Consider the following 23,619-nt stretch of genomic DNA (forward strand, 5'->3'; position numbering starts at 1 on the left):
GAGGTGAATTGTCAATAATCAGAACGTACCTTAATAAAATGAGTAAAACCTCTATTTATATGTCGTTTATTGGGTTGAGTTTGCTTTGTTGGGCCCAAACCTTACTTGAAGGTGTTTGGGCCTCGGTGATATTAGTCTTCGATATTGGGCTCGTAGCCCAGTAGGTAAAGAAATTGTAGGCCCATTGGGTTGGCCCAATTGGGCATATCAACCATTTTCTTCCTTTTTTTACTACCGTGTGTTGACCGTTGTATATATATGCTTTTTTTTCCTACATTTTCTTAGAGATTTTCATAATCTTTATAGCTATTACTTCCACAATTATAGTTTAGTTGATTTATTCATTAATATTATTAATTTATTATACTATATAATGTAAACAAAACGACGTCGTTTTGTATGGCGGGGCGGGACGGGTTTCACGGGTATTAAAAAAAATTGAACCCATCTAAGACCCAAACCCACGGTTCTTCACCATTTTAGGACCCAATCCTATGGATGGATCTATCCGTCCGGTTCCAACGGGGCGGTTTTTCACGGGTTTGACGGGTGTAGCGGGTTGATGGGTCCGACTTGCTCACCCCTACAACGTACTACTCTTCTACGGAACAAGATTGACCTTTCCGATGTCCGATGCTATGTCCATCTTGTGGGGGCGTATTCTGAGCTCCCTGAACCAGGGTGAACAGGGCCTAAGCCCAAGGCCTCATTTCTCATAGGGCCCCAAAAAGTAATTATATATATATATATATATATATATATATATATATATATATATATATATATATATATATATATATATATATATATATATATATATATATATTAAAAGATCGAGTTAATAGCACAAAACTCCCTATGTAATTTCAAATTGTCAAAAAAATCTGATCTTAAAAAAAAAAGGAAAAAATCCTCTTTGTTGTGTTTTACCAAGTACATTGTCTATTTCTTTAAAATTGGCGGTAGACTTTTACATCTAATGAGTTTTTAATAATAATTTTTAATTTTAAACAAAAAAAAACTAAACAAGTGAAAAAATATATAACTTAAACAATTAAAAAAGGCGAAAGATACGTAATTTCCAAAAAAAACCCTAAAATTTTCTCACTTGTGTTGGATTCGACGGCTCCTTCAAACCCTACACCCAGTGATAAACACCGGGTGGGTCTTCTGCTGACATGTGTACTTTAATAAATAACTCAAGTGAGGAATATACAATAAATAATTAAATATGACACGTGACAGTAGAAGACTCACCCGGTGTTTAGAACCGGATTCCACCATGATTGTAATATCTCCACTTAAAGATACTTTTTTTTTTTTTTACCAAAAATGTTTTATTACATTAAAAACTTATGAAAATACAAGGGGCTTCGTTAAAAACCTAGTGGGTCTACACAAGGAAAATAGTATCCCTGCAAACGAAAGGAATAAAAACGGGACAAGCAAAGACCTATAAAAGTCTATTACACAAAGGCCCAAATTACTATGCCTAAGAAGACTATATCTCGAAAATTGCTAGTATGCCCCCACGGGGGTGAAATGCAAATAAACAAAAACTCCACTCCCTAATTGCTGCTTCTTTGAAACAAATCCGAAAATTGAAGAAAAGACCCAAGGTGGGGGCCAAAGGGAAATAAACACAAATCTAAGATAAGAATAAGTACACATGTATAAATATGTAGGATAGTTGCTTCGGTTAACTCTCTGCAGCAATAATTATCAAAAAAAAAAAAACTCTCTGCAGCAACGAACCATTGCTACGACTTGTGCTTAAAAACTAGAACCAACAGAATAAACAGTTATACTTCTTACATCATCGATACAAGACAGAGGATTCTCCGTCCAGTTATTACTCAATCACTCCAAAAAGAAAAACAGGTACACATGACACACATAATATAGGGTTCGATTAGGTTTGATCTTCTCCATATTCCTTCATTGTTGGTTTTGGTCCCTTTGCTGTAACTTAGCAAGTGGAGATCTATTTCCTTATACCTGCAAACTGTTCGATAAAATTCCCCACCGAGGAAAAGTAACTTGAATCAGTTTCTACCAGCTGTGTTAATGTTCTGTAGACGAGCCCGAACAGTGTCACACCTACACCAGATATTCACGCGAAGCTATGCTCGTGCATTGCACTCTACTGGGTCAAGTTTCCTCGTTGAGCCACCAAGGAAGCTTAAGAAGAACTCCGACAAGAAGCCATGGGTGACCGACATTAATGAGGTCAAGCGCAAATCAAGATTGGAAAAACAAGAGAGACGAGTGGTCAGCGAGTCAACGTTAAAACCTCCGGAAAACGGGTTATTGGTCAAAGAATTAATCCCAACTGCTCACAACGTTTTAGCAGCTAGAACCCAATTATTATCTTGTGTATCGATAGTTTCCGAAATCATCCCAATTTACGTTTGCAGGTGATCCAAGATTTTCGCGTATTTCCGTATCAGCATTGATTCGATTTTTTATTTATTTTTTCGGTTTATTAATCATGTATTGTCTTTGCAGTGTTTGTAGAGAAGTGCATGTAGGTGATCCACCACATAAGATCAAAACATGTAGTGTGAGAGGTAAGAGTAAAGAGCATGCATGGGAGAGAGGGGGAATGGATAATATATTACCAGTTGTGGAATCTTTTCATCTGTACGATAGATTGGGAAGAGCAGTTTCACACAACGAGCGTTTAGAAGTCGACCGAATTCCAGCCCTAGTTGAACTATGTATTCAGGCAGGTGTGGAAAACCCCGAGTATCCAACTAGAAGACGCGATTTCCCCGTTTATCGTGTCGCTGGAAAGATAATTGATTTCGAGAAGAGGTTTCCCAAAAACGACTTTTCGGGACAGAGTATAAATGCCTCTGGCTTTTGGGAGATGAAGAAAAGGTCTAATGAAGATCAAGAACCGCTGATCTTGCCGTATAATGATCTCAAAGGTTTGTCTTTATTAAACTAATGGAGATTTTGGTAATTACCCTAATATTAATATATTAAACAAATACTTAACTCCTTGAGCCAGGTTTTGCGGAACAAGGAATGAAAGCATACGAAAACTTGCACAACGGAGTCGAAAAAATAATGAAGAAGTACGCAGTGCAAACGTGTGGGTACTGTAGTGAGGTGCAAGTGGGGCCCAAAGGGCACAGAGTGAGGCAATGTCAGGCATTCAAGCATCAAATGAGGGGCGGCCAGCACGGTTGGCAAGAAGCAACAATCGATGATCTTTTTCCTCCCGTTTATGTTTGGCATGTCCGAAATAAAAAAGATTCTTTTCTTATAGATGCTTTGAAGAGGTACTACGGGAAGTTGCCTGCATTGGTTGAACTGTTTGCACAAGCTGGAGCTACAGTGGGAGAAGATTATCGGGCTATGATGAGAGAAGATGTTGTCGTGCCTGGATTGGACGAAGACAAGTTTGTTGCTTGATCGAAGAACAGGTAAATATTCTTAAACCTAGACTCCTCCCATTACAATGAGTCCAATTTTTTTTTTTTTTTTTTTTCATTTTTAAGATAAATCCAAAACCCTTTTAATTAATAAGAATTAATATAATTTCACAATTATACCCTTATTTCTATTTGAGTATTATTTAATATTAATTTATATAATTCTTCTCCTTTTATGTTCACCGCCGCCGCCGCTCAATCCCTTTTTTCTTAGGGGTTTTCGGTTGAACCTTGCCTCTTTCTCATCCTTCTTTTTTCTTTAATGTTGCTGCCCTTCTCTCAATTTTCTTCATCGCCGCCGCCGAGCCTCTCTTTTTTACCAGCCGAAAATATAAACAAAGAATCTAAGCCAGCGGCCCCTTTCTTCTCCAAATCATCGTTGTCCACCCAGATCTTCATACGACGACGTTGAAGCTTTACTTCCTAACATTACTTCTCCCCAAATTTATCGATTCGTCTCTCTCGCTTCACGTACAGTTCAGACTCGTCTCCGCTTATTGGTCGTAGTCTTTGAATTGATGCGGGCTAGTTGATTTCTAACTTTTTGTTTGGGATTCAATTTGTAATTGCAATAGCCCTAAATTGTTATCCATTTTGTATTTGCCTTGGGCCTCCAAACTTTACGAATTTTAGACTCCCCATATTTTGAAACAATATTCATTATACATTTTTGGATATTTATAACACATATAATTAAGGGGTCCTTATTCTTAAAAAAATCTTAACCGTGTGGAGTGGAGGAACTAACATATTCAAAGACACGATATTTGAGTGGTTTATACGAACGACGCCACTACAAAACGGGTGTTTATTGTTTATTGTTTATTGAATAATTCCTATAGTTGTAACCGTAAACTGAATTAGTAGAAATTCGTTTTTGCGGATCGTAGTAGATGTAGGATACAATTGTATCACAACCACATTAAAGTTGTGTTTTTTTAGTCATGTTTTACGAATTGTCAGAACACTTAGAGTAGCAGTAACGAATGACTGAATTAGACACAAATAAATAATATTTGCACGAAACTAAATCTAACAAAGTGAACCCCATTCATTGAGTTACAATACGAAAAAACAAAAGAAATAAAAGATTAATAGTGGAGTTAAAATTGGAACAAATTTACAAACTCCATCAATTTTAATTCCAAATTTTCAATTCTAGAATATTTTATTTTTTTTCATTTCAATTTTTCTAAATTACGATTTTTTTTCTATTTGTAGCATATTGGAATTGGAATAATGCACCAAATTTCCAACAATCCAAACTTTTTGATCTAATTTCAATTTGTGAGTTTATATATAATAAATGAATTTTCCAAAAATATATGTAATAAAATAATTTTTTATTTGTAATTTAATCAAGATACATTAATAATATATGTAAGAATATAAACAATTTTTTTTTTTTGAGATGAAGAATATAAACAATGAATGTATCATTCCAACTTTCACCCCTACGTTTATTCTTTTAGCTTCCATATACAATATGTGAATAAATATTATCGACATAATTTAAGAAAATAATTCAAGTTTTCATTTGAATGCACCAAAATACATAAAAAGATGCATGAAATCCCATTTTATATTCAACGGGAACGATATTTTATGCAAGAAAAAAAAAAAAGGAAAGTAACCTGAGTCTGAAAATCAACACGGTAAGTAGCAGCCTTGTAACCATTCTCGACAATTTCTTTGTAAGAGGGCTTAAAGGTTAGACTCTGGTCAACCCAAACGCCGTTGACCAAGGACAAACGGGGCCCACCAAGCGGCTCGCCGTTGGCGAACACCTTGGTCACGTGCTGCGCCAAGAGCGAGTTCAGTTCTTCAATGGAACTGGACTTGAAAAAGCCCAGCATCTCATCTTGGGTCGGGCCTTTCGACCCGGCCGCAATCATGCCCAACAAGATGTGGATCGACAACGGCGAGAAAATGACGTTTTTGTCCATGTAATCGGTGGAGATCAGTTGCTTTGCCAGTGAGAAGGAAATATCGGTCTGGTTTAGTATGGATTCTCTGTGGAGTTCCATTTTTCATATGTCTATGATGAATTGATGATGGAGATGAAATATTTGATCTGGTTTTTAAAAGGCCTTTCAGCAAATATATATCGACACGGACACAGTTGACAATTGTGGAGCAAGAATTGGTCTATTAGCGTGTATATTGTCACAAACACCTCCCTAAATACCAAAATGGCCCCTAGTGTGTGATGATGTGGCATGTTGACTTTATGGTTTGTAGTAGTTTTATGACCGTTGGAAATTGTTTTGACGGATTAGCCCCTCAGATTGGTATATATATAGTTGTGTGGACTAAAATGCACTTGTAGAAAACATGGGTACCTAAATAAAAAAATTAATTGTTCAAATTAACCTTAAATAAGAGCAACTCCAGTGGAGGAATTAAATGGGGAATTAAAATGGAATAACTTCTATTTTGATGCTCCAAAATATAAATTTTCATCTCCAATGAGGGAATTAAATTGGTAGTTATTTTGATATTCAACTCCCCGAGATGCACAAATGCATCCTGGAAAAAGAGGTATCAAAACATTAACTACCCAACAAACCAATTAAAAATTGACACGTGTAATTATTAAATATATTTATGCTTATATTTAAAATTAGATGATTCATTTAATGCTTGCGGTTGGAGTAAACGAGTATCAAAATAATAAAACGAGTATCAAATTAATATTTGATGATCGATTTTTACCATTGGAGTTGCTCTAAGGGATGATCGAAACATAGGGGATCAAATTGCACTTTTACAAAATATATTATGTCAGCCCTAATTCTCCCTTCTTCACCAAAACCACCGTCACCACCGCTCCTCTTTAACTGTCAGTCCCGCATCCACTCCACAACCAAGACATCACCGCGGAAAATACACTGGCACAAACGTCACGCCACCGTAGGCCGATGTCGGATCCCCGCACAGCCCGTTGTGCGAATTCTGCCACCCAATCTTTCACTGCCAGTCGCGCAACGATCCCACTACCCAAACAACACCGCCCAAAATACACTATCACACAACTCACACTGCGTAGTCCGCCGCCAAATCCCTGCACAAATCCGCTGATTTCACTTCCAAAAATAGAGATATTATGGGTTTCTTGAATTTTGTGTTAATTTGCCAAAAGTCAAAGTAAATTTATAAACTAGGTTATGAAGTTTGTTGGCTTTTCTTAAATTTGTGTTAATTTACCTTATGGCAGAGAATTTGGAAAAGCTTAGTTGGTACTTGCTATTGCCATGTTTTCCTCGCTCAAAATGAAGAAGAAAAGGAACAGAAGAGAGACTTTTTAAAATAAAAAAAGCCAAGAGAAAGGTGGTGATTGGTGTTAGTTTTCTTAAGGGTAAATAAATAAATAAATGCACAAGGAAACTCACGGTGTTAGTTTGTCTGCCGTTGACCATAAATGATAAGGGTTATATTGGTACGTTTAGTAGTTTAAGGAGGTGTTTGAGACAAGCACCATAGTTCAAGGGTGCAAACTGTACTTTTCCCTAAATTTTATCATATATCTCCCTATGATGTAGTTTATTTAGTCCACTGACCCTTATCTAAATAAAGCTAGTTGACTGAAATGAAATAAGTATACTACCCCTGAAAAAGGTAAAGCAAAAACTCCCCCACACCCAAAAAAAAAAAGCCAGTTTATGTTTTTTAATAACTTTTAATATTTAGTTTTTTCAATTGGAATTTTATAAAATAAAATATATATTAAATATTAATAAATCATAGATAAAACAAACATAAAATAATAGAAAATTAAATAAATCATATTAAATATTTAGAAAATATTCTGTTACAAGTATTATTTATTTCATTAGTTTTATTTTAAATATGTTCTATAATAAGTTCATTTGACTATATCAATTTTTATCTAAAATATGTTAAAACAAACAAAATACAAATAAAAAATTTAAATATTAATAAATCATAGGAAAAAAAAAAAAAACAAAACAAAAGAAGTCGTCTTCTTCATAAACCGGCGACTGCAAGTCTACAGCACCTCTCCCCCTCGTACAAGGCTGTTGCTCCAATTCCTGTTCCGGTATTTTGATATTTTTTGGGACAAAAAACACACTTCCAGTCACATAATTGACGCGTGTAGCACACAATCGACTAACATGGGCGTATGTACTAATTGTTTTAATATAGACGATTTTTTAACCATTAGACATTACACAGAGGGGTCTGTGCAAATAACTCATTATATTACACAATCATATTCACCACAATATATCAATCACTCAATACGTTTATCAATCCAAACCACAAAATCAAAAGAGGTAATAAAATTAAATGTGCCGTTAATTAACTAGTGGAGGGTTCAAGTAGCTGCCCAATGAAGAGTATCATCCCACTCACATCTTCTCTTATAACAAACATGAAAGGATGGTCGGCCACAAAATCCAATTTATCCTTAATTAGTGAAGTGTCAAAAGTAACAATCGAAACCGCTGCAGCTTCCGTGCCTTTCTCGTTCACTTCAACAAACGCCTTGTGGATAAATTTCGAGACGAACAAATTCTCCGTCTGGGTAGTTATAGTTGGGTACACCATTTCAGTGAGATCACCGCTTGAAAAGGGAAGCACCATTCCGAGCTCCTTCAGAGCTTTTGTTGCTTCGAATTCGAATTCTATTTTAAATTTTGGAATTCGGAAATTACCGACTTCGACATCCCGAAGTGGGAGGTGTTTCTCGATGAATCCAGATTTGGAGCCGGCTTTTTCTATCAAGGATGGCAGCCCATCTTTTGCATCCGGAAGAAAGATGTACATTGAGAATTTGCGTTTATCTTCACCTTGTTTATATGGTAGCCCCAAAACCTTAAAACCCTCAAAATCATGGATATATTGCCTTTCCCAACTTGTCATGAAAGGTGCTTTAATTGAGCTTCCGTTTAAGAGGAAAAACTCGTCGTCTTTAGTCATTGACGCATCAAATGTTTCCTTCCACATTCCTTTAAAATACACTGCATTAGCGAGGATAAGCCTAGTGCTAGCATCAACTAAACCAGGTCCCAGTATATTTTTGATGAGGCCGTTTGTTTCGTTCTCAGCCCATTTATTCACTTCTTCTATAACATCGTCGGCCTTCAAAAATCATCAAGATATGAAAATACAATAATTTAGAATTAAACTGTGTTTTGTAACACACGGTAAACTTCGGAAAACTTTACGGTTATCAAAATTTGCCTAACTTCATTTTATTATGTAAAACTCTATATGTTTTCATTTTTCTTGCACGAAATCTCATTTTTCATTAATAATTAACGCGGTTAATTTCAAGACCTTAATTCAAGAATTCAATTTTTTTTTTCTAACAGAGATTTGGTGCAAAATTTCTAAAATACAAAGGGGGTTAATTTATGCATAGTTAATTTTTCCATTTAAAAGATGTATGAATAAGAGAGCAACAGGAGATGAACTTTTTTTCGGGCCTCCTGATAAGTGTTCGTTTTGCACGATTTTTGCTTATCGAATCTTCGAGTTTTGGTCTTCGTTCGTCCGAGTTTCGGCTTTATTTGTATATATTATTGCGTTTCTTGTTTTATTTCTTTTTTTAGGTTTTGTTAGCTTTTGTTGCCAAGTCGAAGCCATTTGGAAGCGAAACCGATTTTTCAAGCCGAGAAAGTGGTCAATAAGACCCAGATCGCGATCCAGGAAAGTCGGATCGCGATCTGGGGGCAAATTCCAGTAGCAAGCAAAGTTCAGACCCAGATCGCGATCCAGGAAAGTCGGATCGCGATCTGGTGACAAATTCCAGTGGCAATCAATATTCAGACCCAGATCGCGATTCGCACTTCCTGGATCGCGATCTGGGAGGCGGTTCACGTTTTTTTTGAGAAGCCAGATCGCGATCTGACTTTATTGGATCGCGATCTGGCACGTTTTTCAAGGGCAGATATTTTAAATTGCAAAGCTTCTTGAGGAAGCTTTGCAATTTACTATAAATAGAAGCAAGCCCTCACTCTTCATCCTTCTTCGACTTTTTACGGTTTTCAACGGTTCTTCGCGGGAATCATCAACGGGGGTTCCGACTTGGGTTTTTCTTACGCAATTTCTTTACGTTTTGTTCTTCATTTCCTTTGTACATTCTTTTGATACTATGTTTGTTATGAACTAAGAACATTTTCTTCTGGGGTAATGAAACCTTGTATATATTGATTTCGATCGTCATTTCTGCTATCTATTTGTCGTGTTTTGATTTCGTTTATGTTTTCCTGTATTAAATGCTTCTGATTGTGTTGATCAGCTCTCAGACTGATATTAAATAGGAATGAACTCGAGAGAGGATTTCTTGTTTGAAGTTAGGAGAACATAGCTCGGGGTGTGGAAACGGAGACGTGATGCACTTCGGGTAGCCCTTAAGGACTTGACCTAAATGCTCTCTTAATAGCAGGTTCTGAACGGAGACGTCGGACCTGTGGGTAGACTCTAGCTACACTGGAGACGGGGGTTAGAGTATATTAGCGTCTGGGTTAACGAATAGGAACGTGATTTTAAATAGCGGATTTGTCGATCGTTGTTGATTATACCTAGGTGGATTTGGCCCTAGAAGTCCCCTTTAAATCGAAGTCCCCCGCGTTGATTTGTCGTTACTTTATTGTACGTACATTCTATATTTGCATGTTTACGTTCTTGCATGCTTTTAAATTAGGGTTTCTCACCAATCCACTTATTTACGATCGGCTAGATAATATAACGATAATATAATTACACTACTCAGCAATTGAATCTACAAGGTCCCTGTGGATCGATATCCGGAACCACTGTTCTGCAAAATGCGATACCGTATACTTGCGGTAATTTATACGTGAGGAAAACGCGTATCAAGTTTTTGGCGCCGTTGCCGGGTACCAATTTGATTTTATCTTTGCTGATAGTGTTACCAATTATCTGAGTATTACTTTAGCCATTTACTTGTTTTATTTTCGATTTTTACCTTGATCTTAACCACTCACTTTGTTTATGCCCAGGCGTCGAAATTTGGAAATCATACCTTACGATCCCGAGATTGAAAGGACATTACGTAGACTAAGGGCCACGCGCAACCAACAAAGTGAACCAATGGCCGAAGATCAAGGAAATCCAGAGCACCTGGCCTTTGAGTACGATCAAGAGCCAGGACGAGATCACGAGCAGCCAAGACCGAACCTGCCACCCGAGCGAACAATGCGAGAATACCGAACTCCAGCTATGAATGAGAACTATTCGGGAATCAGGAAACCGACGATAGCCGCAAACAACTTCGAGCTGAAAACGGGGCTAATCAACATGGTCATGGCGAACCAATTCTCCGGAGCAGCCACTGCGGATCCGAATCTCCATCTTGCCAATTTTTTGGAAATTTGTGACACGATCAAAGTTAACGGCGTTTCTGATGATGCCATTCGGTTGAAGCTATTCTCATTTTCTGTCAGAGACAAAGCGAAGAGTTGGCTTCTGAGTCTTAATCCAGGATCACTCACCTGTTGGGAAGAATTATCACAAGCCTTTCTGGCACGATTCTTTCCACCCTCGAAGACCGCACAACTACGAAGAGATGTAGGCAACTTCAGACAGATGAGCCAAGAGCCGATGCACGAGTCTTGGGAGAGATTCAAGGACTTATTACGACAATGCCCTCAACACGGATTCAACCCGTGGGATCAAATGGAGTTATTCTACAATGGGCTCGATCAACCAGCCCGATCTCTAGTCGATGCTGCTTCAGGTGGATCATTACAAAACAAGACTCCCACAGACGCTCGAGACATTGTCGAGCGAATGTGTGAGAATGCGTACCATTGGCCGTCCGAACGGAGTGGTGTACAAAAGGTGGCCGGAGTCCATCAACTCGAACCTTTAGCCGCAGTTTCAGCACAATTAGCGATCCTATCAAATCAGGTCGCCCAAATTTCAGTTCGAGGGCCACAGACCGAACGAGTAGCAGCAGCAAGTACCTCACAAGCCACAAACGACGATTGGGAGCAGGCACACTTTATGAACCACCGATTCAACAATTTCCGAGGAACCAACAATCAGAACCAAAACCCTACTCATTACCACCCGGGAATTCGGAATCACGAGAACTTCTCCTATGCCAATCCGAAGAATGCTCTACAACCACCTCCCGATTTCAACCATCAAAGAGAGCAACGAGGGCCAACGTATGACGAGCGTCTTCACCGACAAGAACAGGAAATGGAGGGGCTGAAATCAACAATGAAGAACATGGAAAAGCAAATAGGGCAAATCGCCCAATCCATGTCCACAATGGCAAAGGGTGGATTCCCGAGCAATACCGAAGTCAATCCAAAAGAAAGCTGTCAAGCCATAACCACCCGAAGTGGTCTGCAAATGACCGATCCTCCTTATCCGACAGACGAATCACCAAGGCCAGCTGTACAACCGACCCCGGTCGAGCCGGAAATCACCGTTTCAGGGAGTAATACAAAAGAGGCTAGTAAGCCCAATAACATTTCTTTTCCTGATAATCCCCCTCTTATGGTAACTCCTATTCCTTTTCCAGAAAGACAGAAGAAGAAGAAGTTCAAGGATCAATTGAAGAAGTTCATTGAAAAGATCAAGCAGATTCGAATCAACATCCCTTTTGCAGAAGCCTTGGAGGTAATGCCAAACTACACCAAGTTCATGAGGGAAGTCCTATCCAAGAAAATTCGAATCGAAGAAGACACACCAGTGACACTCACGGCAACTTGCAGTGCCATTCTTCAGTCGAATCTGCCACCAAAAATGAAAGATCCAGGGAGTTACACTATTCCTTGCATTATTGGCAATTCTACTTTCGATAAAGCTTTATGTGATTTGGGGGCAAGTATTAATTTGATGCCTATGTCTGTGTTTCTAAAACTGGGCTTAGGAAATTTGAACCGCACTCGCATGACTTTACAGCTAGCTGATCGCTCATTGAAATATCCCGATGGGATTGTAGAAGATCTGCTAGTTAAAGTAGATAAATTCATTTTGCCTGTTGATTTTGTGGTACTTGAAATGCCTTGAAGATGATGAAGCACCAATCATTTTAGGTCGTCCATTCTTAGCCACTGGTAAGGCGATGATTGATATGGAATTAGGATCTTTAATGCTTAGGGTAAATGGGGAAGAAGTTGTTTTTAATTTGACAGATGCATTTAAACACTCTGAGCATGTTGAGCATTGCAGTAGAATAGACGTGATCGAGGACTGTGTTTCCTCCTTTTTTGATTTGTGTGAATTATGTGATTCTGTTGAGCACTGCATTGTTAATTCTATTGATTTGCATTCTGCCTCCCCTGAAACCCCTATTGAAAATGATGTGCTTGATTGTGTGTTGTTTCTTGAGTGTGCCGAGATTTTAGGTATAGACGAGGTAGGGATCGTCCCCGAGATACCAGTTAGTGTGAAAACGGCCCCCGTACTGGAATTGAAGCAATTACCGGATTATCTTTGTTATGCTTTTCTTGGAGCAGACCAGACTTATCCGGTGATTATTTCTTCTAGTTTGAGCGAGGCCGAAACAAACACACTGCTGGAGGTCCTTAGAGAATATAGGTCAGCTATAGGTTGGTCTATTGAGGATATTAAGGGAATTAGCCCATCTATTGTTCAACACAAAATTCTAATGGAAGACGTCTATAAACCGAGAGTCCAACCTCAGAGGCGGTTAAACCCGTCAATGAAAGAGGTAGTCAAAAAAGAAGTCTTGAAATTGTTAGGCGCTGGTATGATTTATGCAATTTCTGACAGTCCGTGGGTCAGTCCGGTGCAGGTTGTGCCAAAAAGGGGTGGGATGACGGTTATTGTGAATGATAAAAATGAACTTATTCCGTCTAGAACAGTCACTGGGTGGCGTGTGTGTTTCGATTACAGATTATTGAATGCAGCCACTAGAAAAGACCATTTCCCCCTTCCCTTTATCGATCAAATGCTAGACAGGCTAGGAGGTTTCGAGTATTACTGTTTTCTTGATGGTTATTCGGGGTACAATCAAATTTCAATCGCCCCGGAAGACCAAGAGAAAACTACTTTTACTTGCCCCTACGGTACTTTTGCATTTCGTAGGATGCCTTTCGGTTTGTGTAATGCGCCTGCTACCTTTCAACGTTGTATGATGTCTATATTTCACGATATGGTAGAAGAGTTTCTTGAGGTGTTTATGGATGATTTTTCTGTGTTTGGATCGTCTTTCGATCATTGTGTGCACAATCTAGAACTTGTTTTGAAAAGATGTACAGAAACGAACCTTGTTTTAAATTGGGAAAAATGTCATTTTATGGTTCGTGAAGGTATTGTTCTAGGCCACAAGGTCTCGAAAAAGGGTCTTGAGGTGGATAGGGCAAAAATCGAAACGATTGAAAAATTGCCTCCACCAAAGGATGTGAAGGGAGTTAGAAGTTTTTTAGGGCATGCTGGGTTTTACCGTAGATTCATTAAAGATTTTTCGAAAATAGTAAAACCATTATGTCATTTGCTTGAGAAGGAAGCTGTCTTTGATTTTGATTCTGCTTGTTTGCAGGCTTTCACGTTTCTCAAGGAGAAGCTAACCCAATCACCGATTATGATTACTCCCAATTGGGAGGAACCATTCGAGATCATGTGCGATGCGAGCGACTATGCTGTAGGTGCTGTATTGGGACAAAGGAGGGACAAAATCTTCAAAGCCATCTACTATTCGAGTCGTACACTTGACCAGGCACAGAAGAACTATTCAACGACCGAAAAGGAAATGCTTGCAGTCGTTTATGCTGTTGACAAGTTCAGACCGTATATTTTGGGGTCTCAGGTGATCATTTACACCGACCACGCAGCTATTCGATACTTGTTCGCGAAGAAGGACGCCAAGCCCAGACTCATCAGATGGGTACTACTACTCCAGGAGTTCGACTTGGAAATCAGAGACAAAAAAGGGAGCGAGAATGTGGTAGCAGATCATCTTTCCAGACTCATACTAGAAGAAGTTCCAGCCGAAGGAAATATTCAGGAATCCTTCCCAGACGAGCAACTGCTCGCCATTAGTACTCACACTCCGTGGTATGCTGATGTGGCCAACTTCTTGGCCAGTGGAATCATTCCTGACGATCTATCGTATCACCAAAAGAAAAAATTCCTTCACGACAGTCGTTTCTATCTTTGGGACGAGCCATTGCTTTTCAGAACCGGCCCCGATCGAGTCATCCGAAGATGTGTTCCGGAAACAGAAGTACGTGAGATTCTCACACATTGCCACTCTTCACCCTGTGGCGGGCATCACGGGGAATCTCGCACTGCCGCCAAGGTTCTGCAGTCAGGCTTCTTTTGGCCAACCCTTTTCCGTGATAGTTACGAGTTCGTGAAACGGTGTGATCGGTGCCAACGAACAGGGAACCTATCCAACAAAAGCCAAATGCCTTTGAACAACATGCAAGAGGTGGAGCTTTTCGATGTTTGGGGCATAGACTTCATGGGACCATTCCCTTCTTCGAACGGAAAGTTATACATTCTGCTTGCCGTGGACTACGTGTCCAAATGGGTCGAAGCGATTGCCACCACGGCCAACGATGCTCGTACGGTCCTCAAATTCTTCCACAAGAACATATTCTCAAGGTTTGGGACACCCAGGGCGATCATTAGCGATGAAGGATCTCACTTCTGCAACAAACTGCTCACTAATCTCACGAACAAGTTGGGAATCCGACACAAAATTGCGCTTGCCTATCATCCACAGACAAATGGCCTTGCTGAGTTGTCAAATCGAGAAATCAAACAGATTCTGGAGAAGACCGTGAGCACGAACCGAAAAGATTGGGCATTGAAGCTCGATGATGCACTTTGGGCCTATCGAACCGCATTCAAAACACCGATTGGTATGTCTCCGTACAAACTCGTGTATGGGAAAGCGTGCCACCTGCCAGTGGAATTGGAGCACCGAGCATATTGGGCAGTCAAAAAGCTCAATTTCGATCAAACAGCTACCGGCGATCGTCGATTGCTTCAACTCAACGAAATGGAGGAGTTCAGAAATGATGCTTACGAAAATGCCAAGATTTACAAAGAAAAGACGAAAAAGTGGCATGACAAAAGAATCACGAAGCGAGAGTTCCGGGCAGGTGACCAAGTCCTGCTATTCAATTCTCGGCTACGACTATTTCCGGGAAAGCTCAAGTCCCGTTGGTCGGGACCATTCGTAGTCCTAAGCGCAACCCCACAAGGAGTTATCGAAATACGAGGACGAGACGGTCCGTCGTTCAAAGTGAATGGGCAACGAGTTAAGCATTACTACCCGAATGGTGCTCCCGAGGAAGTGGAGCGTGTCGCACTAATTTTCTCCCAATGAATCCAAAAGAAGTCGAGCCGTCGACTGTAAAACAGGCGCTAAATGGGAGGCAACCCATTGTTGCTCATATTCTGTCATTTTCCTTTTTTTCTTGTTTTCGTTTTTAATTTTTTAGCCTTTTTCGTGCATCTTTATAATTTAGGGTTCAACACCTCTATCTCACCCATTTAAATTTTCGTTTTGCCAGGTTTTAGGTGTCCCGGATCGCGATCCAGGTAAGTCGGATCGCGATCTGGGGTGTTTTTCCAGTAGCAGCCAGTTTTGGGCCCGGATCGCGATCCAGGTATGTCGGATCGCGATCTGGGACGTTTTTCCAGAAGCGGCGGATTTTGGGCCCGGATCGCGATCCAGGTATGTCGGATCGCGATCTGGGACGTTTTTCCAGAAGCTGAAATTTTAAGGACCAGATCGCGATCCAGGAACGCCGGATCGCGATCTGGGGCCTTTTTCCAGAAGCTGCAAGGTGAGACCCAGATCGCGATCCGGGTATTGTGGATCGCGATCTGGGGACGAAAAACAGTTCAAATTCACAAATCCCCTTTCATTTCCTCACTCCCCCTTTTCTAAATTCCAAACCCTAACCCCTCCCCAACTTCAAAATCTTCAATTTCTTTCATAAAAAGCACATCAATCACACACTTGATCATCACAAATTCACGATTTGCACATTTATTCCAAGAATTTGTGGGTGAATCTTCAAGAAAAGGTAAATTTTCAATCTAATCCTCATTTCTTTTATTTTCTTCAATTTTTTTCGAATTTCACCAAAATTTCATGTTTTTTCCCCTTGTTTGTTAATTGTGTATGCTTGTCCGTGAATTTGTACTTGGTGTTGGGATTCAAAACATGAATTTGCGGGTGAACCAATGTTTAGATATAGGAATTGCCCTATTGTTCTTAATTTCGAAATAAAGGATAAAATAAAGATTTGAATGACTTGGGTTGATTGTTTAGCTGCCTATTGTTGATTGTGGTGGTGGATTCTCACTTGGGTGTTGTGATTGATGTAGGAGGGATAGGTACCAAACAACCGGGGGAAATCAAAAGGATTACCAAGTTGGGCACGCCAAGTGTTCGACAAAATTCCCGAACCAACTTCCAAAGGCTTTCGACCCTCCATCTCGCACAAAGTCGAACGAAATGACGTCGCCGGCCAAGAAACTCTTAAAGACGGGCGAAACCACCAAAAAAGCCCAACCCAAGGAGAAGGCTCCGGCAAAGGGAAAAGCCGCACCGAAGAAAAATGCAGCTTCTCGAGGCACGGGAAGCCAAGAGGGCACTTCGAGCGCACCACCACCATCTCAGGTGCCGGAAGAGCAACAAACCCCACGCACGGGAAACGTGCAACTTGAGATGGGATCCCGGGCTAATCAACACACCATCCTTGACCACGTAGTCCTCGAGCCGGGAGATGAGTTTTTGTACCTGAACGTCGAGGCCAAGAGAGAGTTTATACGTCGCCATAGCCGACCGTTTGTTCCAGAAAGAGAATTAGATATCTATGGCATGGAAAAAGAATCGATTCGAACAAACTTTGATCGTCGGAAATGGGAGTACTTGGCCAGACGACCGGACGACTACAACGAGAATCTCGTGAGGCTTTTCTATGCCAATGCCGGTTTTCACCCGGGGTCGGTGGTCGTTCTTCGAGACAAAGAGGTGCGCTATGACGCCGCTACAATCAACGATTTTTTCCACATACCCGAAGTCCCGACCGAGCCGTTTCAACAACTGAAGTTGGCAACGACCTATGAGGAGCTGATTCAGACTCTTTGCCCTAGGGGTTCGAAGTGGGAAAAAGGAGAGCACTGGTTTCGTCGGGGGGAACTGTCAAGAGAAGCGAAGGTATGGATGTACTTCGTCAGTAGCAGGCTTATGCCCACAAAATCGACGGCCAAGACCTATGCCCCACGTCTTACACTGATGTATGCCCTAATGAAGAGGACACCTGTGAACGTGGGCGCGATCATACACTCGGAGATCCGACGATGCTTAGGTGATACCTCTCTAGGTCTGATGTTCCCTTCCCTCATCACTACACTGTGTAATCGTGCAGGGGTCCCCACATACGCTGATGACCGGCTCATCAGGTCACCACAGCCGATCTTCCCTTACCACAAGCTCCAGCCAGCGAGTGGACCCCTAGGCGAGGGCGACTCAGACTTACCAGATGCGGGTCCCTCAGGTGCTCATGCGGCTCGACCACAACCAAGGGCCAGAAGAGGCAGACAAGAAGCAGAACCACAGCTCCCTGAGTATGTCGGCCAATGGATGGATGTTATGGAGGAAAATGTGGGATGGTTCAAGAAAATGATGAAGGCCATGGCTGCAGCGCTTCAGTGCAGGACCGATGACATTGTCGAGCCACGGCCGTTCCCACCACGGCCTCGATATGATGTAGCATCAACCTCCGCCGCCGACGAACAAGCACAAGCGGCAGCCACTACACTGGTGGCACAGGCCTGGGAGGAGTACGAGCGGGGACGACCGGAAGAGGAGGGAGGAGCCCACGAGGACGATCACGACAACTAGGGGACGTTGTGTTTTCTATCCCTTTTATTTCTTATTCTGCTTTTGAGCATAGGGACTATGCTAGAATTTAAGTTTGAGGGTGGTGTGTGTTGAACTTGTTTGTTTGTTTTTTTTTTCTTTCGTTTATTTTGGGATAAGTCGTTGGATTGATATTTCGTTTACGATGTATCTTTGCTAGACTTTGTTTTTATTTTATTTTATTTATCTTATTTTGATTTGGTCTTTTGCATGCATATCATATAATTTAGTTTCGTTTATGTATTTTGATTTCTGTTATTGTGTTATGTTTGTCACATGCATTTCATGTAGGATCGAGTGTAATTTGCATTTCCGGGTTCTTTTGAAGCAAAGCAATTAATGAATTAGTAGATGGGCTAGTTGATTTTAAAATTGAAATTATGGATCACCGGCTAATTATAGATGAACCTTCCGACTGCGTTTTTGCAACTTGTGTGGATAGCCTTTCGAATCCTTTCCGATTAAGCTTGAGCGCATTTTTCTGAGGGGTATAATAGCCTGAGGTTTGGGGGGCAGGTTAGAATTGAATTATGTGTTCACGATTTCGAGTTGTTGGCTAGAAGTTCTATCAATGGTCTCTACGTTTTTATTCGATATGTTTAAAAAAAAAAAAAAAAAAAAAAAAAAAAAAAAAAAAAAAAAAAAAAAAAAAAAAAAAAAAAGAAAAAAAAAAAAGAAAGTTGTGAGAAAAATCACAATATATTGTTGTTGTCGTATCTTATTGAATAAAAAGACCAACTTATGCCCAACTCGAGTTTTTGAATTTCTGAATCAAAACTTACTTTTCACCCACATTTCTACTCAAAACCCTCGATAATTGTGTTTATTGTTTAATTACGGATTGTTGAGTCTATCTTTCATTTTGGTGTAGAAACAACTAATTGCGTCGGTAGGAAAGTCGAATACCTTAAAGCCGTGGGCCATTATGAGATTTTAGGTTATCTAGCTCGTTTTATCTTTCGAAGTAATTGCAATGCTTTGACCAATCCGGCAACTTTGTGGGTGTGTTGTCTGAAAACCCTCACGAGACACAACTCGTCCTTTGGGGGTACCCAGGGGTTCAAAGGCTTATTGCATACGCTAAATGCAATCGTGTTTCCCTACGTTAGTGGCCTAGTTTAGTTTGTTGTTTTTATTTCATTTTCGTTGTAGTTTCATTTTGATTTACTCGGGACGAGTAAAGATCTAAGTTTGAGGGTGTGATAAGTGTTCGTTTTGCACGATTTTTGCTTATCGAATCTTCGAGTTTTGGTCTTCGTTCGTCCGAGTTTCGGCTTTATTTGTATATATTATTGCGTTTCTTGTTTTATTTCTTTTTTTAGGTTTTGTTAGCTTTTGTTGCCAAGTCGAAGCCATTTGGAAGCGAAACCGATTTTTCAAGCCGAGAAAGTGGTCAATAAGACCCAGATCGCGATCCAGGAAAGTCGGATCGCGATCTGGGGGCAAATTCCAGTAGCAAGCAAAGTTCAGACCCAGATCGCGATCCAGGAAAGTCGGATCGCGATCTGGTGACAAATTCCAGTGGCAATCAATATTCAGACCCAGATCGCGATCCGCACTTCCTGGATCGCGATCTGGGAGGCGGTTCACGTTTTTTTTGAGAAGCCAGATCGCGATCTGACTTTATTGGATCGCGATCTGGCACGTTTTTCAAGGGCAGATATTTTAAATTGCAAAGCTTCTTGAGGAAGCTTTGCAATTTACTATAAATAGAAGCAAGCCCTCACTCTTCATCCTTCTTCGACTTTTTACGGTTTTCAACGGTTCTTCGCGGGAATCATCAACGGGGGTTCCGACTTGGGTTTTTCTTACGCAATTTCTTTACGTTTTGTTCTTCATTTCCTTTGTACATTCTTTTGATACTATGTTTGTTATGAACTAAGAACATTTTCTTCTGGGGTAATGAAGCCTTGTATATATTGATTTCGATCGTCATTTCTGCTATCTATTTGTCGTGTTTTGATTTCGTTTATGTTTTCCTGTATTAAATGCTTCTGATTGTGTTGATCAGCTCTCAGACTGATATTAAATAGGAATGAACTCGAGAGAGGATTTCTTGTTTGAAGTTAGGAGAACATAGCTCGGGGTGTGGAAACGGAGACGTGATGCACTTCGGGTAGCCCTTAAGGACTTGACCTAAATGCTCTCTTAATAGCAGGTTCTGAACGGAGACGTCGGACCTGTGGGTAGACTCTAGCTACACTGGAGACGGGGGTTAGAGTATATTAGCGTCTGGGTTAACGAATAGGAACGTGATTTTAAATAGCGGATTTGTCGATCGTTGTTGATTATACCTAGGTGGATTTGGCCCTAGAAGTCCCCTTTAAATCGAAGTCCCCCGCGTTGATTTGTCGTTACTTTATTGTACGTACATTCTATATTTGCATGTTTACGTTCTTGCATGCTTTTAAATTAGGGTTTCTCACCAATCCACTTATTTACGATCGGCTAGATAATATAACGATAATATAATTACACTACTCAGCAATTGAATCTACAAGGTCCCTGTGGATCGATATCCGGAACCACTGTTCTGCAAAATGCGATACCGTATACTTGCGGTAATTTATACGTGAGGAAAACGCGTATCACCTCCATCGAGCTAATTGCTCGGAGAAAATATTTATGCAGTTGTTTTAATTTTCATTTTGCTCCAGCGACGTGGTCTAAACAAATGACGTGAGTTTTTGTTTATTGAATAATCCCTATAGTTGTAAACGTAAAAATGAATACCCATTTGAGGTACAATTGTATCCCAACCACATTAAATTTTGGGGAAAGTTAAGCTTACACCACAAACTGTGTAGTCGTACCAAATTCCACTGAACTACAAAATGTAACAAAGTTGTCATTCTGTTTGCATTCTACAATTTTTTGTGTATATAAAAACGCAGAAAACTCATAATCCAAACAAAATATTGAAAGCAACTAGAAAACCCATATTTCAAGAGAGACAGAGAAAGACGATGAAGAAAAAATGCATGAAATCCGAACATACAATGCATGCAGGGGCGAGTCCACCCCTTTGGGAGGGGTGGACTCAAGCTCACCCTTAATTTGCAAATGTTTTCCCATATTATACCTAAATATCGATTAAGCCCCTCCAGTTTATATTAATTAGCCCACCCTCCAGTTTATATTAATTAGCCCACCAAAATTCAAGTTAATGCAAAAAAACTCTAATTTTTTTTTCCTTCATTCTATGTTCCTATTTTCTGATTTTGTCACAAAAAAAGTCATAATTTTTTTTTCGGAGGTGTTGCCCCGTACCCCGAAAATTTAAGTCCACCCTGTAACACATTTCTCGACTCGCCACTGAATGCAAGAATATATATCCCTTTCCATATAATTAACGGAGGGAAAATTATAGTTTATGTCCCTAAACTTTACCACTAAAACGATTTATGTCCTCAAACATTTCAATCCATGAAATATGTCCTCAAACTTGCCACTTTTGATCACTTTATGTTCTGCCGTTAACGTCGGCAGCTAACTTCGACGGAAATGTGATGTGGAATAATATATTGAATATTAAATGTTGACGTGGCACAAGAATATACTAATTTCCTCTAACTCACTCTCCCAAATCCCAAATCCCAAATCACGTTTCATTCCTTCTCACATTTGAAGAGTTTTTCCCTTCTCAAAGAACAGCAGATTCACGTGCAAACACATGCCTGCAATCGAGAGGAAGAAGGTTAACGCGACTCCTCTTTTGGTTCTGAAAAAGATTTTAGAGGAAGCTTTAATTCTTCTCCCAACTCTGTCTCTAGAACGTTGGGGTCGTGTGATTTTTTGCTTGCTGATGCTTGTGCCCCTTGTGGTCTCGATGAAGCGAGAGCACAAGGATGGTGAAGATGGCACAAATTCTATCCAACTCAGCAGACTCAGAATCTGCCCAGAAGGTGTTCGACAAAATGTCTGAACCAATTCCGAAAGAAAAAAAAACATGCAGCACCTGTCAAAGCTGCATATAATTCTTTTATCGCCAATAATAGAGTGCCCAAGAACGGATTCCAGCTCCCCGACTTCCCCAACAAAGTGGAAGAAGACATGATATTTCGGCCCGAAGATGAAAGTGAAATCGAGGAAACATTCGGCATTTGTTTATTGGGCTATTTTGCTGGTAAAACACCACGAAAAATGGCCATGGACTCACAGACGATTCTGCTATTTTCGAATTTCACCTCAATTGAAGGATTCGAAATGGGAATTTAGGGATTGAATTTACGAGTTCATTGGGGATATGGAGAATTAGGGATTTTAGAATAGAAATAGGGGAGGAGAATGACGTGTCGCTCCACATCACGTTTCGTCGACCAAGTAGGCACTGGGTGTTGTACAACTCGACATTTAACGGCCACATAGACGTCAGGTGAGCCACGCGTGCTATTTCCGTCAAAGTTAGCTGCCGACATTAACGGCAGAACATAAAGTGATCAAAAGTGGCAAGTTTGATGACATATTTCGTAAATTGAAAAGTTTGAGGACATAAATCGTTTTAGTGGTAAAGTTTAGTAACATAAATTGTAATTTCCCCAATTAACGGAAAATTAGATTTTATGTAAGAAAAAAATTAAAAGAGACATGAGTTTTATACAATTTAACATAGACAAATACGTCGTCGTTGATGATAATTGTCGATCATCAGAGAAGTAGCTTTAATCCATGGACTAGCTGAAAAAGAAGAAGAAAACTAACCTGAGTCCGAAAATCAACACGATAAGAAGCAGCCCTGTAATCATTCTCGACAATTTCTTTGTAACGGGGTTTAAAGCTGAGACTCTGGTCAACCCAAATGCCGTTGACCAAGGACAAACGGGGCCCACCAAGCGGCTCACCGTCGGCAAACACCTTGGTCACGTGCTGCCCCAAGAGCGAGTTCAGTTCTTCAATGGAACTGGACTTGAAAAACCCCAGCATCTGATCTCGGGTCGGGCCTTTCGACCCGGCCGCAATCATGCCCAACATGATATGGATCGACAACATCGAGAAAATGACGTTTGTGTCCTTGTAATCGGTGGCGAGGAGTTGCTTTGCCATTGAAAATGAAAAATTAGTCTGGTTTAGAATGGATTCTCTGTAGAGTTCCATTTTTGATATGTCTATAATGAAGTGATGATGGAGATGAAATATTTGATCTTGTATTTAAAAGGACTTTGAGCAAATATATTAATATTATTATTAAACAATGAAAGTGGGACAACTGTAAATTGTGGAGAAAGAATGGGTCTAATGAAAAAAGTCATCTGAATATAGGGATGATTACAGTTTTTGTCCCTATATTATACACATTTTACAGGTTCTTAAATTGTT

At 40.2% G+C, this 23,619-nt stretch overlaps 2 protein-coding genes, 1 long non-coding RNA gene and 2 pseudogenes across 4 annotated transcripts; 2 read left to right on the forward strand and 3 right to left on the reverse strand.

Moving 5' to 3' along the window:
* The first annotated feature begins 1,735 nt into the window (after positions 1–1,735).
* On the forward strand, positions 1,736–3,558 carry LOC105971288 (APO protein 3, mitochondrial). 2 transcript variants are annotated; one of them, XM_012996136.2, is made up of 4 exons: positions 1,736–1,881; positions 2,060–2,417; positions 2,509–2,933; positions 3,017–3,558. In XM_012996136.2, exons 2-4 carry the CDS (start codon positions 2,068–2,070, stop codon positions 3,421–3,423), a joined length of 1,182 nt encoding a protein of 393 aa, XP_012851590.1. In that variant the 5' UTR covers positions 1,736–1,881; positions 2,060–2,067; the 3' UTR covers positions 3,424–3,558. The 2 variants fall into 2 exon arrangements, with proteins under 2 accessions (XP_012851590.1, XP_088671715.1); XM_088815589.1 differs by lacking the exon at positions 1,736–1,881 and having other exon boundaries at positions 1,981–2,417.
* A 164-nt stretch (positions 3,559–3,722) lies between these two features.
* LOC148771878 (serpin-ZX pseudogene) lies at positions 3,723–5,470 on the reverse strand (annotated as a pseudogene).
* A 636-nt stretch (positions 5,471–6,106) lies between these two features.
* Positions 6,107–6,751, reverse strand: LOC148771879 (uncharacterized). The gene is made up of 2 exons (XR_016030546.1): positions 6,651–6,751; positions 6,107–6,507 (listed from the first exon to the last, which is right to left on the reverse strand). It is a non-coding gene; the product is annotated as an uncharacterized LOC148771879 (long non-coding RNA).
* An 896-nt stretch (positions 6,752–7,647) lies between these two features.
* On the reverse strand, positions 7,648–23,506 carry LOC105971212 (serpin-ZX). The gene is made up of 2 exons (XM_088815590.1): positions 23,005–23,506; positions 7,648–8,549 (listed from the first exon to the last, which is right to left on the reverse strand). The coding sequence occupies exons 1-2, from the start codon at positions 23,395–23,397 to the stop codon at positions 7,767–7,769; spliced, it is 1,176 nt and encodes a 391-aa protein (XP_088671716.1). The 5' UTR covers positions 23,398–23,506; the 3' UTR covers positions 7,648–7,766.
* On the forward strand, positions 10,354–15,753 carry LOC105950575 (uncharacterized; annotated as a pseudogene).
* Positions 23,507–23,619: the final 113 nt, after the last annotated feature.

This window comes from Erythranthe guttata, chromosome 3 (genome assembly GCF_056151865.1).
Source record: "Erythranthe guttata isolate IM_541 chromosome 3, IM_541, whole genome shotgun sequence".
Taxonomy (NCBI): Eukaryota; Viridiplantae; Streptophyta; class Magnoliopsida; order Lamiales; family Phrymaceae; genus Erythranthe; species Erythranthe guttata.